At 43.2% G+C, this 16217-nt stretch overlaps 1 protein-coding gene across 5 annotated transcripts in view; it reads right to left on the reverse strand.

The window, feature by feature from the left end:
• Positions 1-4241: 4241 nt before the first annotated feature.
• The window catches only part of adgrd1 (adhesion G protein-coupled receptor D1), a 65518-nt gene continuing 53542 nt past the window's right edge, over positions 4242-16217 (reverse strand). For all 5 annotated transcript variants that reach the window (XM_084334337.1, XM_084334335.1, XM_084334334.1 and 2 more), the window contains 7 exons: positions 8973-9039; positions 8628-8694; positions 8323-8414; positions 7598-7724; positions 7451-7492; positions 6702-6794; positions 4242-6500 (listed from right to left, as the gene is read on the reverse strand). In XM_084334337.1, coding sequence (XP_084190463.1) covers positions 6411-6500; positions 6702-6794; positions 7451-7492; positions 7598-7724; positions 8323-8414; positions 8628-8694; positions 8973-9039 — 578 coding nt within the window. In that variant the 3' untranslated portion in view covers positions 4242-6410. The remainder of the gene's footprint in view (positions 6501-6701; positions 6795-7450; positions 7493-7597; positions 7725-8322; positions 8415-8627; positions 8695-8972; positions 9040-16217) is intronic.

Raw genomic sequence — 16217 nt, forward strand, 5'->3', positions numbered from 1 at the left:
GCTATTTTGTATTTAGGAAATCCCTGAACATGATATTGCATTGGTTTGTGATAGATTATTAGTTACTGGGTATTTCAAAGTACCTCATATTTGGTGCCATTTTAAAGCTAACAACTAGGGCTTTCCAATGATATAAAATAAGTGTATGATTATCATCATAATTTTTATTGTTATGGTTCATATGTAGTTGCACTTGAACTTGTTGAAATTAAACTTGGAAGATAAAAATGTATTAAATTAACTTTCCTTGCTTAAATCAGATTTATGTATATATTGAATGGAATGTAGACAATCTTGTTGGCAATATAGAACAGCTGACAGATTAGAAATAGCATCTATTGTTCAAAAGTTATTAATTAATGAATGAAACTAGATTTGATAAAAAAATTATAATTTTTTTTTACATATTGTGATGATAATTATAAAACGTTCATGTGTGTGTTAAAAATGTTCTTCAAACTTACCCCATTATCTTCATAGAGCCTTGTCTTCCTTCTAGAACCTCTCCCTTCTAGGAGGTTTTGTCCTGGGTAGGGAATGACTGCGCTGTTCCTGGATCTCAGCCGGTGCTGTTAGCATCTGCGCTAGCATGGGAGCTAGTTCCAGCATCTAGACACTGCCGTGAATTCTAGGTTGATAAAATGAGATATGTTACATATAGGAATATGACCCACTAATGAATACACTAAATACAGCAATGTGGCTTATGTGGGCCACGGAGCGCGGTACAAATGGGACCGTCTGGGTGGTGCCCTCTTTTCATGTTTTAGATCGACACGCATACCTACCCCCTCTCCTGGAGTGGGCATGTCGGCGTGGTTAGGGCACGGGACTGGTTCTGGTCACGCTGGTCCAGGTCAGTTAACCCGTTGTCCGCCGGGGACGCAGATCTGCTGTTCTGGTACCCTGAGGGACTTGTGCTTTTTTCGGGGGGAAAAATGCCGGGTCGGCCCGGGTGTCACAGGGTTAGGCGTTATGGAGACCCTTTGTTGGGTACATGTTGTACTCTGCACTATTGTAAAGGGGCTGGTTCTCCATTCTTTTCGCTCCTCTCTCACGCATGGCGAAGAGGGGGCTGTTGGGGTGGTCTTCTGGACCTCCTCTGGTAGCCCTGTGTGCTTCCCGAGCCGCCGGGCCCGGTCCGAAGTAATGTTTTGTTGACCCGTAGGCCTGGAATAACCCTTTTTTGGAAACTGAAACACTTGTACTGCGGTATAGCTGGTGTATACCCGCAGGTGTGTTTTGGAGTTTTTTCTTGAGGGGTTATAGGAACAACCACCGCATGTGGTACCAAGAGGGTGGTTGATTCCCTGGTGTGTTGGAGCAGAGTCAACTCCCGGGTTACCCGGTTGAGTGTGCCCCTGCACGTTCATGACGTCTGCCAATCGTGTCAGCCTTCTCTGCCTCGACCCCTCTGGGTGGGTTTTTTTTGATGGAGGCTTTGTCATGGTGCACAACAATGCCAGCATACGCCCCTTCCGCCGGGGTGCTGTTTTCAGTTGACCCCTTTGGCGCCTGTCTCGTCCGCAGTGCTCCAGGCTCGGGTCTAAAGCCTGCTGCCTGGTTTTCCCGGTGCGCTGCCTGCTTCCGTTATGGTTAGCCTTTTGAGTGCTTCAAGTTACGGCCATGCTGACTGCCTGTGTTGCAGGGTCAGTGTGCCAGGCGGCGTACTAGTGGGGGGAGGGCCCGCTCTTGGACGGGCCCTGTCCGAATACGCTGGCGATGTGGGGGGCGGTGTCACTAAGTGACCGCCTGGTGTGGTCTTGATGCCTGGCGTCATTGACCTCTCCGGGCCCCCTATTTCCGGGGGATCCAGTCCCTTCAGTGGGTCTGGGTCTTCCTTCGCGCTCCGCTGCTACGGCCTTGCCACGGGGTTGAGTTTGCTCTTGACAATGTGATTTTGGGGGCAGTAACAAGGTTTGTTCCTTCCGTTCGTTCCCTGGTGGCATGCGGGTTGTGCGTGTGTTCGTAGTCGTGGGGTCAAGCCACGGTCTGCTCACCCTGTGCGTTGAGTTGCTCGAGTTCCTTTTCGCACGGTCGGATCCGTCTCCCTCCCGTCCTCCAATAGGGAGGGTATCCCTCCATTAGGGAGGGTCGGGGGGGCTCGGTCCTCCCCGGTTCTGATGGTTGTGGGGGGCCTCAGTGGGGTACATCTGTCGAGCTTCTAGCTCCCGCTCAGCTCCTGTTATGCAATATGACGCTGAGCGGAAGCTAGCATGAAACAGAACGTAAGGTTATGTATATAACCAAGTTCTGTGAATGCTAGTGACGCTCAGCGTCTAGGCGCCACTGCGGCCCTTGATCTTTCATTGTGGTGAAATTTGTTGGGAAGGAGTGTGTGGCCCTACCCCTGCTTATGTAGGCAGCAGATGGGGGTGTGGTCAGACAGATGTTGGTATGTAAAGGTACATTTTGAAATTATTCAGTGTATATACGCTGAAGCGAGATATATGCAATATGACGCTGAGCGTCACTAGCATTCACAGAACTTGGTTATATACATAACCTTACGTTAATTACAGTAAAACTCAAACCATGCATTTCAGATCGACTAAGATTAAAAGGAGTAATTTTCAGTTTTACTTTGGGGAACACAAATTAGAATATGCTGAAATATATATATATTTAGGCTTAATTTTGGAGGATCATCTGAACTTTGAACATGGTACAGCTGCATTGGCTGAATCTGCTAGTATGGCACTGGGTGGTATAAAAGCAAAAACGAAACAGCTGGGTGATTTGGGATATGCTACCTACTCCAAATTATTTCATTCATGTGTTTGCCCTGTTATGGACTATATGGCAGGGGTATGGGGTTAAAAAGTAAATATAAAAGGAGAAAAGGCACAGAATAGGGAAATACGGTACTTTCTAGGAGTCCATAAATTCACCCCTGTATTAGCAATAACGGGAGATATGGGATGGGAAACGTGTGGAATAAGATGGAAAGGCAGCATGTTAGCTTTATGGAACAGATTTATAAAATGCCAGAGAGTCTCAGCTAAATTGGAGCATCTGACCTTTTCCAGAATGTAAATACTGTAAACATCTCCTTGGTTAGGGAAGCCTTGTCTAACATACATCAGATTAAATGTTCACAGGAAATACTACATAAACCAAAACTAAGAACATTTAGTACGATAAAAAGTTGTTATAGAAATGAAAAATATGTGTGTGTTCCATTATCTAAAAGACAAAGGTCATTCATTATGTGCCCAGCTCCGCTCTGGGATTTTGTCCCTGCACCTCAAAACCGGACGTTACCGTAGGGTCACAGAAGAGCGGATCTGTATTTATTACTGTAATTGTAATATTGATATTGAGAATGAGTTTCATTGTATGTTTTATTGTCCATTATATTATGAGTTGCGTCAAAAGTTATTTGACAGGTATAAAACCCTTGAGTTAATGTGGTTTAGTGATGCAGATGGATTTTTGATCACAGGTTATTTGCACTTGCAGAATATTTAGAGAAAGCTTGGGATAAACGTACAAAAATAACATATATGTGATATGTTTCGCAATTATGCCACAACAATGTGGAACGCCCTACCCAAAGCTGTAAAGGAATGTGAATCCCTGCCCACATTCAAAACCGCTCTTAAAGAGCACCTACGGGAGGCTGCAATTCGAAACTGGCCACCGTAAATGCCCAAAACCCCCACCACCTCCTAATAGACAGTCTCCTCACCACCGCATGTATATATTCCCTCCCCGCCGTATGTATATTTCCCTCCCACCCACCCACCCCCTCCTAATGTACAGTCCCCTCCCCATCATATGTATATACGCTGTCAGGATCTAGGGGTAACAGTACTGTATATTTGAATACCGTTATGTCACAAATGTATCAGTACTAAATACCTATATGTCCCTATGCCATAAATGTCATGTATGTTGTGTATGTCATAAATGTCTATATGAATTGAAAATGGGGGACCCTGATGGAAACAAGACAAACGTCTTTCTCAGGTCTGCATCCCCTTAACAATTGTATGTATTGAGCCGTACTGTATTGTACCCATTCTGCAATCTGTTAAATAAAGTTTTCATTCATTCATGTATTTATTTTGGCCTCTGATGGTGTGCACGGTGTAGCTTACAAACCTTGGGAAGTGATTGTTATATTCAATTATTGATTTAGGTGTCTTATAATCCCGTAAGGGATGGGTCGTCGGACATGACACAACATGCACATTGACGTCCAATCCCAATGAAGACAAAATATTCCATAATTTATTTTCGTAAAGGTTTTTTAATAAACAAAATTGGAAGCACAGTCCTGAAAAGAGTACCTTAAAAAACAACCAATGAAAGATGTGATTGTATGTATTTTGAAGTACTTAAAAACTACTGTATGTAACTAGTCATGGAAAGTGACATAGACATTTATTGTAGAGCAGTAAATCAGTAAATTTACAGTAAATCATATTTCAGAAAAACAATATATTGTTGGCCCAGTGTAAGATCAATCAACAATTTTAAAACGTTTATCTCCCTACCAATCTCACAGTATCAAAATAAAAGGCAATTGGCTGGACTCAAATCAAAGCCGTTCTCATTATTGAATGAAAGTATTGACCTTTAGAAGAAAATTAGCAACAGAAAAACGCTCAGCAAAACAAAATAATTCACAGAATTGTGTCTAAAACACAACCAATATTTCACTACTTGTTAAAACACATCAAATACTGCAGTCCTCTAAGATGTGAGATTCTGCAAAATACCATAGTCAATGCAATTCAAGAAGAAAGCACACAGACGGAGAGTCAATACTGAACAACATGAGAACAGAACGAGTGATCTGTTTTGGCACGCTTAGCAAATACAATTCTAAACCTCATACAGAACTTTGCATCACAAAATAGATAAATAAATACATCAGAATGTGGAGTCTGGTTTACTGGAACATCTTCTATAAAATACTGTTTATGTTCTCCTATTTGCTGTTACTAAAAATGGATAATTTCTGTGTGAACAAAAATAACATTTTGATACTGCAGTATCTAAAATTCCTGGCTGAGGATGTTTAGGCATAAGACAGTGATTTATTAGATAGGCAATTTCTGTATGGCAAGTGACAACCATAAGAACGATGTAATTTTCTTTTATTATTATTATTACTTTTCCTCTTTTTGTTTACTGTATTTTTCATTTATTTTAGGTATTGTGTGGTTATATGTAGTCATGTATTGTATGTATGTTTGTATGTATGTATATAATGTTGTTGTTGAACCTTAAAAAAACCCAATAAAAACTATTTAAATAATAATGATACTGCAGTGTGGACGTGTTGCAGGGATATATTCACTGTTGGCAACAGCAACATGGAGGATAATGAATAACAGTCGACTGATGAAACCTCTCATTGACTTGTCATGGTGTACAGTGCACAGTACACATGCTGTATGTACTTTAGAAAAGATAAACTGCTACTCTCTGTCCTTATCAAAGATGATAAGTCACATTTGCACTCATCCATAACCCTGTCTGACAATCATGATCATGAATTGAATCAGAATCATAAATCATGATACCAAATTAGCTTAATAAAAGCAGGTGAAAGGCACACATGTATTGATGAGGTGCCGGGCTGACGAAAACAGACAGAAAAATGATAAGAGTAGCAACACACTCTGAGCTCTGATACAATAAGTTATTGAGACATAAAATACCTGACAAAGTCAGCTTAGCTGTCAAAACACATGTTTTCTTTAATACCTCAATAAACGATTACATCGGAGGTACAAGTGTGTAGCTACTTTTATAATTTTTCTACCAAAATTAGCTTCATATCAGGCGATTAGACCAGCCACTACCATATACTCTATAAGCAAATATAAGCAGATGGAGCTATAATGTACTATTACATGGAAAAAGATGATTTACATGTCAGAGAGCATATCACTGCTAATTAAATAATGTCTGGCCAAATACAAAACCAACTGAAAAACTGTTTAGTCTAAACACTTCTGCATGTTCAGACTGTGGGCAGACGAACTGTCACAATAAGGAACCTCATGGTATGTAATTGTAGAACCTGAACCATACTCAAGGATCATACAGCTCTGTCAGTTTGCTAAACTATAGGCGTGCCTCCTCAAAAGTCTTTGCCCTAGCTTTGGCTAACACAAGAGGCCTTTAAATGAGACATGAAACGGAGCAGTTATCAGGCACAGTCCTTTTGAGTCTGTTTGTCTTTGAAGGTGAGGCTACTTGTCAGCTACAGTATCCCCCAGAACACCTCCTTTGGTATCTTTTTTTGTCATAAGAGTGGACACGAGTGTGCCATTCATTCATCACATCACAACGGTGGGAAACAACACTCTGGCCAGTGTTTGTCATCTACACTAGTAAGCTTCACGTCATTCTGCTTCAGTCCATCGACAGATATGTGACAATCCGGAGGTTTAGACGGCGGAGAGGTCGATTCGATTGGCTGAGTTGGTGCTCTTGTCCCACGTGTTCATCTTCGTGGGATTCATGCCTTCTTTGTGCATCTAGAAGGGGATGGGGGTTACATCGAGGTAGTTAGAGTCAGTACTCCTGACTTCCTATGATACAAGAATCTGATTGCTGTCTACTGATGCACATGTTGTAAAGTCTCTCTGAATAAGAGCATCTGCCAAGTGCCTAAAACGTAAGTATATAAATGTTGAACTTTATAGTAAGAACTGTTCTTGAGAATCATCAACACTCACAATGTCAGAGTTGAAAGGTTTCACATTGATGTTTCGGATGGAGCTGCTGGTGAGAGACCACACCTTGGTTTTGTGTTTGAAAGCAGCTCTGACCTACAGAAAGAATAACACCAAAACCACGAGACAGCAGTGATAAATAGAGGTTAAATGGGAACACCACCCAAATGAAGAATTACAATATATAATTTCTATGGCCAATCAAGTTCAATCAATATCTGAATATAAGCTACTCTCTCATAAAGCCAGAACCCAGAGAAGTAAGAATCAAACTTGTGATGTCATCAAGTGTAAAGTATGGAGCTGCTCCATAGACAATGAATGGGAGACAGATTTTGTGTACCCACAGAATGTATGTTTTATTTTTTTTATACCCAAAATGTATTCTATAGTAGGGTTCACAGTTCTGAATCATAAAATGCACCTATGAACTAAGAACATTCCACTGGCTGCTCACAGTGTCATCTATAAAATCATCATCAGACTTTATACCCGATGACATCATAAATCTGAAGTTTGATTGATTGATTGGAAACTTTATTAACAGATTGCAGAATGGGTACAATACAGTACGGCTACAATTTAGCACTCAGGTTTTTGTATTTGGGAGAATTGTTTGTTCTCACTAACATTTCTGGACTGTTTTAGACCATAGGAATAACATGTATGAAAATGGGTGTAGTTCCCCTTTAACCTAGCATTGGAATAATCGCTGGGCAAGGCAACAGCATTGGGATTGAATTGCACCTTACCTCAGAGTTCAGAAGACAGTGAAACAGGAACACAAAGAATCCCTTTGGGGAAAGAAATAAAATAAAAAATAACAAGTTCAGTGGAAGTCAGAAATGAATGCCAACAGTTTGGGGGAGAGGGGAGGCTGGTTGTTGTTAAGAACTTACTTGTAGTGAGTTGAACACAGCGAAAATATAGAGGAAGAGCAGAGAGTGCGTGTTGAAGGCCAGAACACCAAAGATCCAGGAGATGCCAAGGATAGGCAGGAGCACAGCCACCGCCTTAGCAGTCAACCTCCATACAGAAAGAGACACAGCTAATTTTACATCAAAAACAACCATAGCTGAGAACACTACAGCGATATACTTTCGTACACATGTTTAATGCATTGAATTGTATTGAATAGAATTTAAATTAATTGGTTTGAAGTGAAGTGAATTGAATCAATAGAATTAAATTCAATTCAATCTGTATTTAATCTCAAAGGATCATTGAGAGCAAGCTCTCATTTAAAATGATGTAGAGAAATACAAAACAAGAAATGCAAAAAAAGAAAACAATATAGAAACAGAAAGTCAATCAATTCAATATTTAAAATAATTACAAACAACTGCAGACTGAGGTGAAGTGGTTTGCTATTAAAGATTTAAATTGACCAATAGATACTAATGAATTGAGTTTTAAAGTGCATTGCAAAACATTGTGGCACAGAAGCTAAAAGCAGATGTTCCTAATTCAGTGCAAACTCCAGGAAAGTGTAAGTCAATCACCAGAGCAAGTATGATTAGCTCCAAAGCTCCAATCCAGCAATGAGGTCATGTAGGCTGGGAGATCATCACCAATGGGCCTAATCGCCGTATACAGAAACAGTTATAGAATGAAAGTTGCTCACTTGACTGCATTGGCGTCTCCGTGAACCTTGTAGTTCTCCGCGCTGATCCGAGATATGATCCTTGTAACAGATATAAGGATGCCGATGTTTACCTGAAAGAAAGGAAGACACAAATACATACAGTGTTATATGTAACTTTTATGGAGCAAGAGACACAATTCTTTTTTTGGTAATCAATCTGAATAAGGGTGTAAACTCAAACCAGATTCAATTCTAGTTTAGTTATTCATAAATTATAGTATAGTATGAAATTATAGTGTCTAAATTGTGAATTTGACTGCATAATATTGTGCTAGATCTCTCACCACAATGACAAACAGCGCTGGTGCCACAAATGCCCAGATGGCTCCATTCTTCAAGGACAGCCAACAGCTGAGAGACAGGGCAGAGAGAAGAGAGAGCAGATGCTCCCGTAAAACTATACTTTTTCCATATATTTCCAACAAAGTAAAAATGCTATTACATGTACTTACACGGTTACTGATAATATAAAATATTATTGAAAAACTGAATGGCTTTCGAAGTCCCCGTTTCGTGACGGTTACATGTGTCATTCTAATGCAATGCCTCTGAGTTCTGATGGAACTGATTGTGAATGTACTGTATCTGATCTATCTTCTGAAGGGGCAGGTCTGCGTGTGGCTACTTACTTATCAACCTCACCATAACTGTCCAGCGCTGAGGTCATGGAGACCACACATATCACCAGAGGAGAACCTGGCAGAAAAACACACATTATTGAGACAAAGACACAGATGTCACAGATTGACACAAAAAGGAACCCATTACCTCGTTACCACTATGAACCTCAACACAAGCTTCCTCATTTGAGTGTCAAATCAAAGTTCTGTCACCAAAACATTTGAGTATTATGATAATATCTTTATGATAATATCTTTGAGGCTGTGACATTCCATGCTAATTTTCCTCCTTGTGAGCTTTTTGCATTACAATGCTTTCATTGGCTCAATTGTCTTCTGGATTGCCAAGTCGAGAGATTTCCAGCATATCCCACTACAGGACATGTTACTTTGACGGAGGAAATGAAAGATAAAGGGTTAGTAGCTGTTCTCACAGCTAATAACAGGAGCAATTAATTATAAAATAACTGGGTTTTCCCTTGCATGTTGAAAAGCTACACTACTTCCAACTGCTGGAGAAGTCTACAGTACTTAATTTGCAGTTGGCCACACAAAAATGAGAAACGACTTCGGCCAAAAGAAAGGAAATAAAATAAAGTAGGATCCTATTTCCACTAATCACTTCAGCATGTGGAGGAGAAATGTGTGCCTTCCCCGATGACAGAGTATATCTCGCTATTCCTCTATCCGGTCACTATGACCCAATATGACTTGAGAAGATCACGTGTACAATTGAGGACAGCTGTAAACAGAGCTGTAAACAGAACTGCAAAGTAATTAATAATAATTCATTTATTTTATAGAGCGCTTCTCAGTAACCCGAAGTCGCTGACAGTAGGCAGAAAGAAAAAACAAAGAAACAAAAGAAACATAGAACCACAGGGGAAACAGGGAACAATATGAATACACAGGAATAGGGCTGTCCTCGACTAAGGATTTGGATAGTCGACTATGATAGGCCAAAATTTGCTGACTAAAAGAAAAAAAGGTAAATATTAGGGATGTCCGATATTATCGGCCTACCGATATTATCGGCCGATATCGGCATTAAAATGTGATATCGGGGGGCGCCCGAGTGGCGAACCACATAGTGCGCTCAGCCGCGACATGGCCGACCCGGGTTCGACTCCCGAACCCGTCGTTATTTGCCGAATGTCTTCCCCCCACTCTGTCTCCCATTCCTCCTCTGTCTCTCCCTACTGGACTGCTCAGTAGAAATAAAGCGATAAAATGCCCCCAAAAAAAAAAAAAAAAAAAAATGTGATATCGGAAAATATCGGTATCGGTTTTCAAAAAGAAAAAAGAAAAAATTATGTTAATTCCACAACAAGATATATGTAATGTTAATTACCTGAAATTATTCCATATTTTGGGGGGGGGGGGGGGGGGGGGGGAAACCCTGCATATATCGGTATCGATTGATATCGGTATCGGAAATTAAGAGTTGAACAATATCGGTATATCGGTATCGGTAAAAAAGCCAATATCGAGCATCCCTAGTAAATATATATATATATATATTTTTATCATTCCATTTGGGCTGTGGGGGGTGCTTAATGTCTGAAGGAGTTGACTGAAGGCTTCTTGTCCTCTGCAAAAGCATGCAATTGGTCCACTGATCATCTTGATATTTGTCTAGTCTAGTGTGTTCATTAGATGGGTGAAATCCTCTTTCAGTGCCTCTGTGCCTGTTTTCTTAGGCAGTTAGCCTCTGGTATGCGTGCCATTAGCATTAGCCACACTTCTAGGCCTCTTTTCTTTTGGAAAGAATGATACAAAAAATGATAATTTCTTCTTTTTTTTTTCTAAGAGGTTGGCAGTCTACGGCTCCTTTCGACCGATTAGTCGACTAATCGACTAATCGACTAATAGGGGTCAGCCCTACACAGGAACATAGAGCCACAATAACAAGCAACAAAAGATACAGGAGCCGGTAGGGGAAAGGAGGCAGAGAGGGTAGGGGAGGGGAGAGGGGGGCGACAGGTTGGAGCCTGGAGGAGGGTGGTTATGTGTTACGATTCTGGTTCTTGACTACGGTCGGGAACCTCCCACCTTCTCTGTCATCTGTCACTTGATTACTGTCACTTGTTTTCCTTGTCATTTAGTGCTGTCAATTAGGGGTTGGCTTCTGATTGGCTGTCACGGGGGTGTGTGTGGAATGTTGGTATTTGGTGGCTATATAACATTCCTTTCCTCTGCTTGTCATTTGTCAGGTCTTCACTATAGGCGTTCGGAGATAACGCGGGCGGTTCCATTTCTGGACCACCACTAAGCTCCATTACCTAATTCTCTCGTTCCCTTGCCTTGGCATAGTATCCTAGTATTACTCTTTGTGTTCTTTACTATTAAAGTCGAACCTGTTCAAGAGTATTCCTTCTCCGTCTCTGTGATTGCCTACAACAATTGGAACTCACTTACCTCCATCCTGACAGATGACAAGCAGAGGAAAGGAATGTTATATAGCCACCAAATACCAACATTCCACACACACCCCCATGACAGCCAATCAGAAGCCAACCCCTAATTGACAGCACTATATGACAGGGAAAACAAGTGACAGTAATCAAGTGACAGATGACAGAGAAGGTGGGAGGTTCCCGACCGTAGTCAAGAACCAGAATCGTAACAGTTATGGGTAGGGAAGGTTAAATGCTAGGGAGAACAGGTATGTTTTGAGATGGGATTTGAAGGTGGAGAGTCTATAAAGTCCATACTCAACATACACTGGACATTCATTGTTTGATTCAAGGATACAAATCCCTTTATCCATTCCTGATACTTGTAAATGAGAAGAACATCATGTAGTAGGCGTTTCATAGGGCTGTCAGTTTATCGCGTTAATTAGATTAATTAATTACACAGCAAATTATCGCGTTATGAAAATTGACGCAAAATTAATTACAGCCGACCTATATTTACTTTAGACAAGTGGCAAATTGGTGCGCTTTTATTTTGAAATCCACGCTTGAGTTGGGCGTATTAAACTTGGCCCATTGAATGACCCGTAGCCTACTTGATCGTCACTTCACACATGCGTCGTCTATCAAACAAAACAAACACACAAAGGAATTAGCTCAGCTGGAACAAGATGTCAGCATCACCCGAGGCGATACTCCTGGGACCTATGAACGGCAAGTTCAATTTCAAAAAGAATATAGATGGGACAGTAAACAAGACCATTGTAATATGTAGCTTATGTCAAAAAGAATTTGCGTATCACCGAAGCTGCTCTAGTCTAACGTATCACATGAACGCTAAACATGTCCAGGCAAGTTGTTCGAGCAGCTCCAGTGTAGCTAACGTTAGCTCCAGAGCAACTCGCACGCTTCGTCAAACCACTCTTGGAGAATTACCGTTAGGCAAACGGTTGAGTAAATCCACCACAGACAAACTAACCAACAGCGTCGCGAAGTGGATAGCAAAATCTTGTAGGCCAATAGCTATAGTGGAAGATAAGGGTTTAGCGGAGTCATTTCGAATAGCGTCGTCTGACCCAAATTACAAGCTACCCTCGAGAGCTACAGTGATGAAAAGGATCCACAACATGTATGACACAGAGAGGGAGGCGAGGGAAGAAGTGTTGGCACGGGCTGGCCCAATGGCCCTAACGGGTGATCACTGGACGTCGGTGGGCAATCATAATTATTTGGGTGTCACAGTGCACTTGATCGATACTGAGTGGAAACTGCAATCATTTGCATTAACGGTGACCAAAACTGTGGGCCGCCATTTCGCCGATGCGTGTGCTGAACAGTTCAACACAGTAATAGAGGAGTGGAATATAAAAGATAAAGTCACATCTATTGGGACTGATTCCGCCCGTAATATGATAGCAGCAGCGCGCTATATGCCGTTCCAGCACATGCCATGTGCTGCACACGTGCTGCAAAGAACCATCACAGTCTCCCTTGAGGACAGAAGCCTTGACACCACCCTGGCAAAGTGCCGCAAGATTGTAGGCCACTTCAAGCACAGCCCTGCCAGTACAGAAGAACTGCAGCAGCAGCAGACTGCCCTCGGACAAGCAAAAGAGCCCATGATACAAGATGTATCCACAAGGTGAGACTGTTTAACTACCTGTTGTATGCTTAGGGTAAATTTAGTGTGTGTGTGTGTTTATTATTTCTTTGTGTTCTGTACAATTGCATCATGCTGCATTAACAACCCCCAGTGGGACTAATAGTTATTTTATTGAATTGGAAGGTGGAATTCGACACTGGCCATGATCTCACGGTACCTGAGGAACCAGGAGGCTGTGACTGCCACTTTGGCCCAACAGAACCACAAGCTGTCCATGCTGACCCCCACAGAGTGTGACAAACTGAAGAAGCTGGAGCTTGTACTTGAGCCCTGCAGGTAAGTGTCTCTCCCTCTCTCTCTCCCCCCATACACCCCCCTCCTCTCTCTCTCTCCCCCATACACACACCTCACACCCCACTCTCTCTCTCCCATACACACACCTCACCCCCCTCTCTCCCCCATACACACACCTATCTCTCTCCCATACACACACCTCACCCCCCCCTCTCTCCCCCATACACACACCTATCTCTCCCATACACACACCTCACCCCCCCTCTCTCCCCCATACACACACCTATCTCTCTCCCATACACACACCTCACCCCCCCTCTCTCCCCCATACACACACCTATCTCTCCCATACACACACCTCACCCCCCCCTCTCTCCCCCATACACACACATATCTCTCTCCCATACACACACCTCACCCCCCCCCTCTCTCCCCCATACACACACCTCACCCCTCTCTCTCCCATACACACACCTCACCCCCCCCCCTCTCTCCCCCATACACACACCTATCTCTCTCCCATACACACACCTCACCCCCCCTCTCTCCCCCATACACACACCTATCTCCCTCTCATACACACACCTTCACCTCTTTCTCTCTCGCTCTCTTGTTTCACTGCAGGTATGTGACTGAGCTCCTTGGAGGGGAAACCTACGTCTCATGCTCTGTGGTGCTCCCCGCACTCTGCCACCTAAACCGCATCATGGACCTCAACGAGGAGGATCCGGGCTACATGGTAAAGTTCAAGGCCAGCTTCACGAAGGACCTGGACGCACGCAAAGCGACCCTCAACAACAGATGGCTGAAGCTGGCTACAGCCCTCGACCCGCGATTCAAGGACTTGAAGAGCGTACCAAAGGACGAGAGGGATGAGGTGTGTGTGTGAATGAGAAGACCAGTGTTAAGTCCTTAGGCTGTCATGAAAAGTCCTATGCAACTAATTAATTGTCCCTCTTATTAGGTGTGGACCTGGCTTAAAGAGATGCTGCCAGGACCAGAAGCAGACAAAGCTGCTCCACAAGCCACAGAGGACGAGCCACCAGCGAAGAGGACCCTCCTCCTGCTGTCTTCAGACTCTGATTCAGATGAAGTCAGGGTACTGTCAGGACAATTAGACCTCTACAAAGCTGAGCCCAGCATCGGAATGAATGACTGTCCACTGGAGTGGTGGGCAGCTCACGCAAAAGCCTATGGACAGCTGTCTCCTCTTGCTCGCAAATATCTGGCTACTCCTGCCACCTCTGTGCCATGTGAGAGGCTATTTTCACTTGCAGGTCACATAGTCCAAAAGAAGAGGGCAGCCTTACTCTCAGACAATGTAAACAAGCTTGTTTGTCTTAGCAATTGGCTCAAGGAATAGATTTGTCATGCATACAGTAGACCCTGCACTAGACCCTGCACTAGACCCTGCAGTCATGCCCCAGACCCTGTAGTAGACCCTGTAGTCATGCCCCCAGAAACTGTAGTAGACCCTGTAGTCATGCCCCCAGACACTGTAGTAGACCCTGTAGTCATGCCCCCAGACACTGTAGTAGACCCTGTAGTCATGCCCCCAGACACTGTAGTAGACCCTGTAGTCATGCCCCCAGACACTGTAGTAGACCATGCCCCCAGACACTGTACTAGACCCTGTAGTCATGCCCCCAGACACTGTACTAGACCCTGTAGTCATGCCCCCAGACCCTGTAGTCATGCCCCCAGACACTGTAGTAGACCATGCCCCCAGACACTGTACTAGACCCTGTAGTCATGCCCCCAGACACTGTAGTAGACCCTGTAGTCATGCCCCCAGACACTGTAGTAGACCATGCCCCCAGACACTGTACTAGACCCTGTAGTCATGCCCCCAGACCCTGTAGTCATGCCCCCAGACACTGTAGTAGACCATGCCCCCAGACACTGTACTAGACCCTGTAGTCATGCCCCCAGACACTGTAGTAGACACTGTAGTCATGCCCCCAGACACTGTAGTAGACACTGTAGTCATGCCCCCAGACACTGTAGTAGACCCTGTAGTCATGCCCCCAGACACTGTACTAGACCCTGTAGTCATGCCCCCAGACACTGTACTAGACCCTGTAGTCATGCCCCCAGACACTGTACTAGACCCTGTAGTCATGCCCCCAGACACTGTACTAGACCCTGTAGTCATGCCCCCAGACACTGTAGTAGACCCTGTAGTCATGCCCCCAGACACTGTAGTAGACCCTGTAGTCATGCCCCCAGACACTGTACTAGACCCTGTAGTCATGCCCCCAGACACTGTAGTAGACCCTGTAGTCATGCCCCCAGACACTGTACTAGACCCTGTAGTCATGCCCCCAGACACTGTAGTAGACACTGTAGTAGACCCTGTAGTCATGCCCCCAGACACTGTACTAGACCCTGTAGTCATGCCCCCAGACACTGTAGTAGACACTGTACTAGACCCTGTAGTCATGCCCCCAGACACTGTAGCTTGCTGTGGGCTGTTTTGATTTTTGAGGATACTGTAGCTTAGTGTAAACTGTTATTGGCTGTATCAGCAACAAATGTTACCTTATTGAGAGGTATGTTTTCATTCATTTTATTTTATTCAATTTAATAAAATTGATTTCTAAAGCATTCTTCACTTGCAGGTCACATAGTCCAAAAGAAGAGGGCAGCCTTACACACAGACAATGTAAACAAGCTGAAGCTTGTTTGTCTTAGCAATTGGCTCAAGGAATAGATGTCATGCATACAGTAGACCCTGTAGTAAACCCTGCACTAGACCCTGATTTTTGAGGATACTGTAGCTTAGTGTAAACTGTTATTGGCTGTATCGGCAACAAATGTTACCTTATTGAGAGGTATGTTTTCATTCATTTTATTTATTTATTCAATTTAATAGAATTGATTTCTAAAGCATTCTTCACTTGCAGGTCACATAGTCCAAAAGAAGAGGGCAGCCTTACA

The sequence above is a fragment of the Notolepis coatsorum genome, assembly GCF_963971535.1.
Source record: "Notolepis coatsorum genome assembly, chromosome: 1".
Lineage (NCBI taxonomy): Eukaryota > Metazoa > Chordata > Actinopteri > Aulopiformes > Paralepididae > Notolepis > Notolepis coatsorum.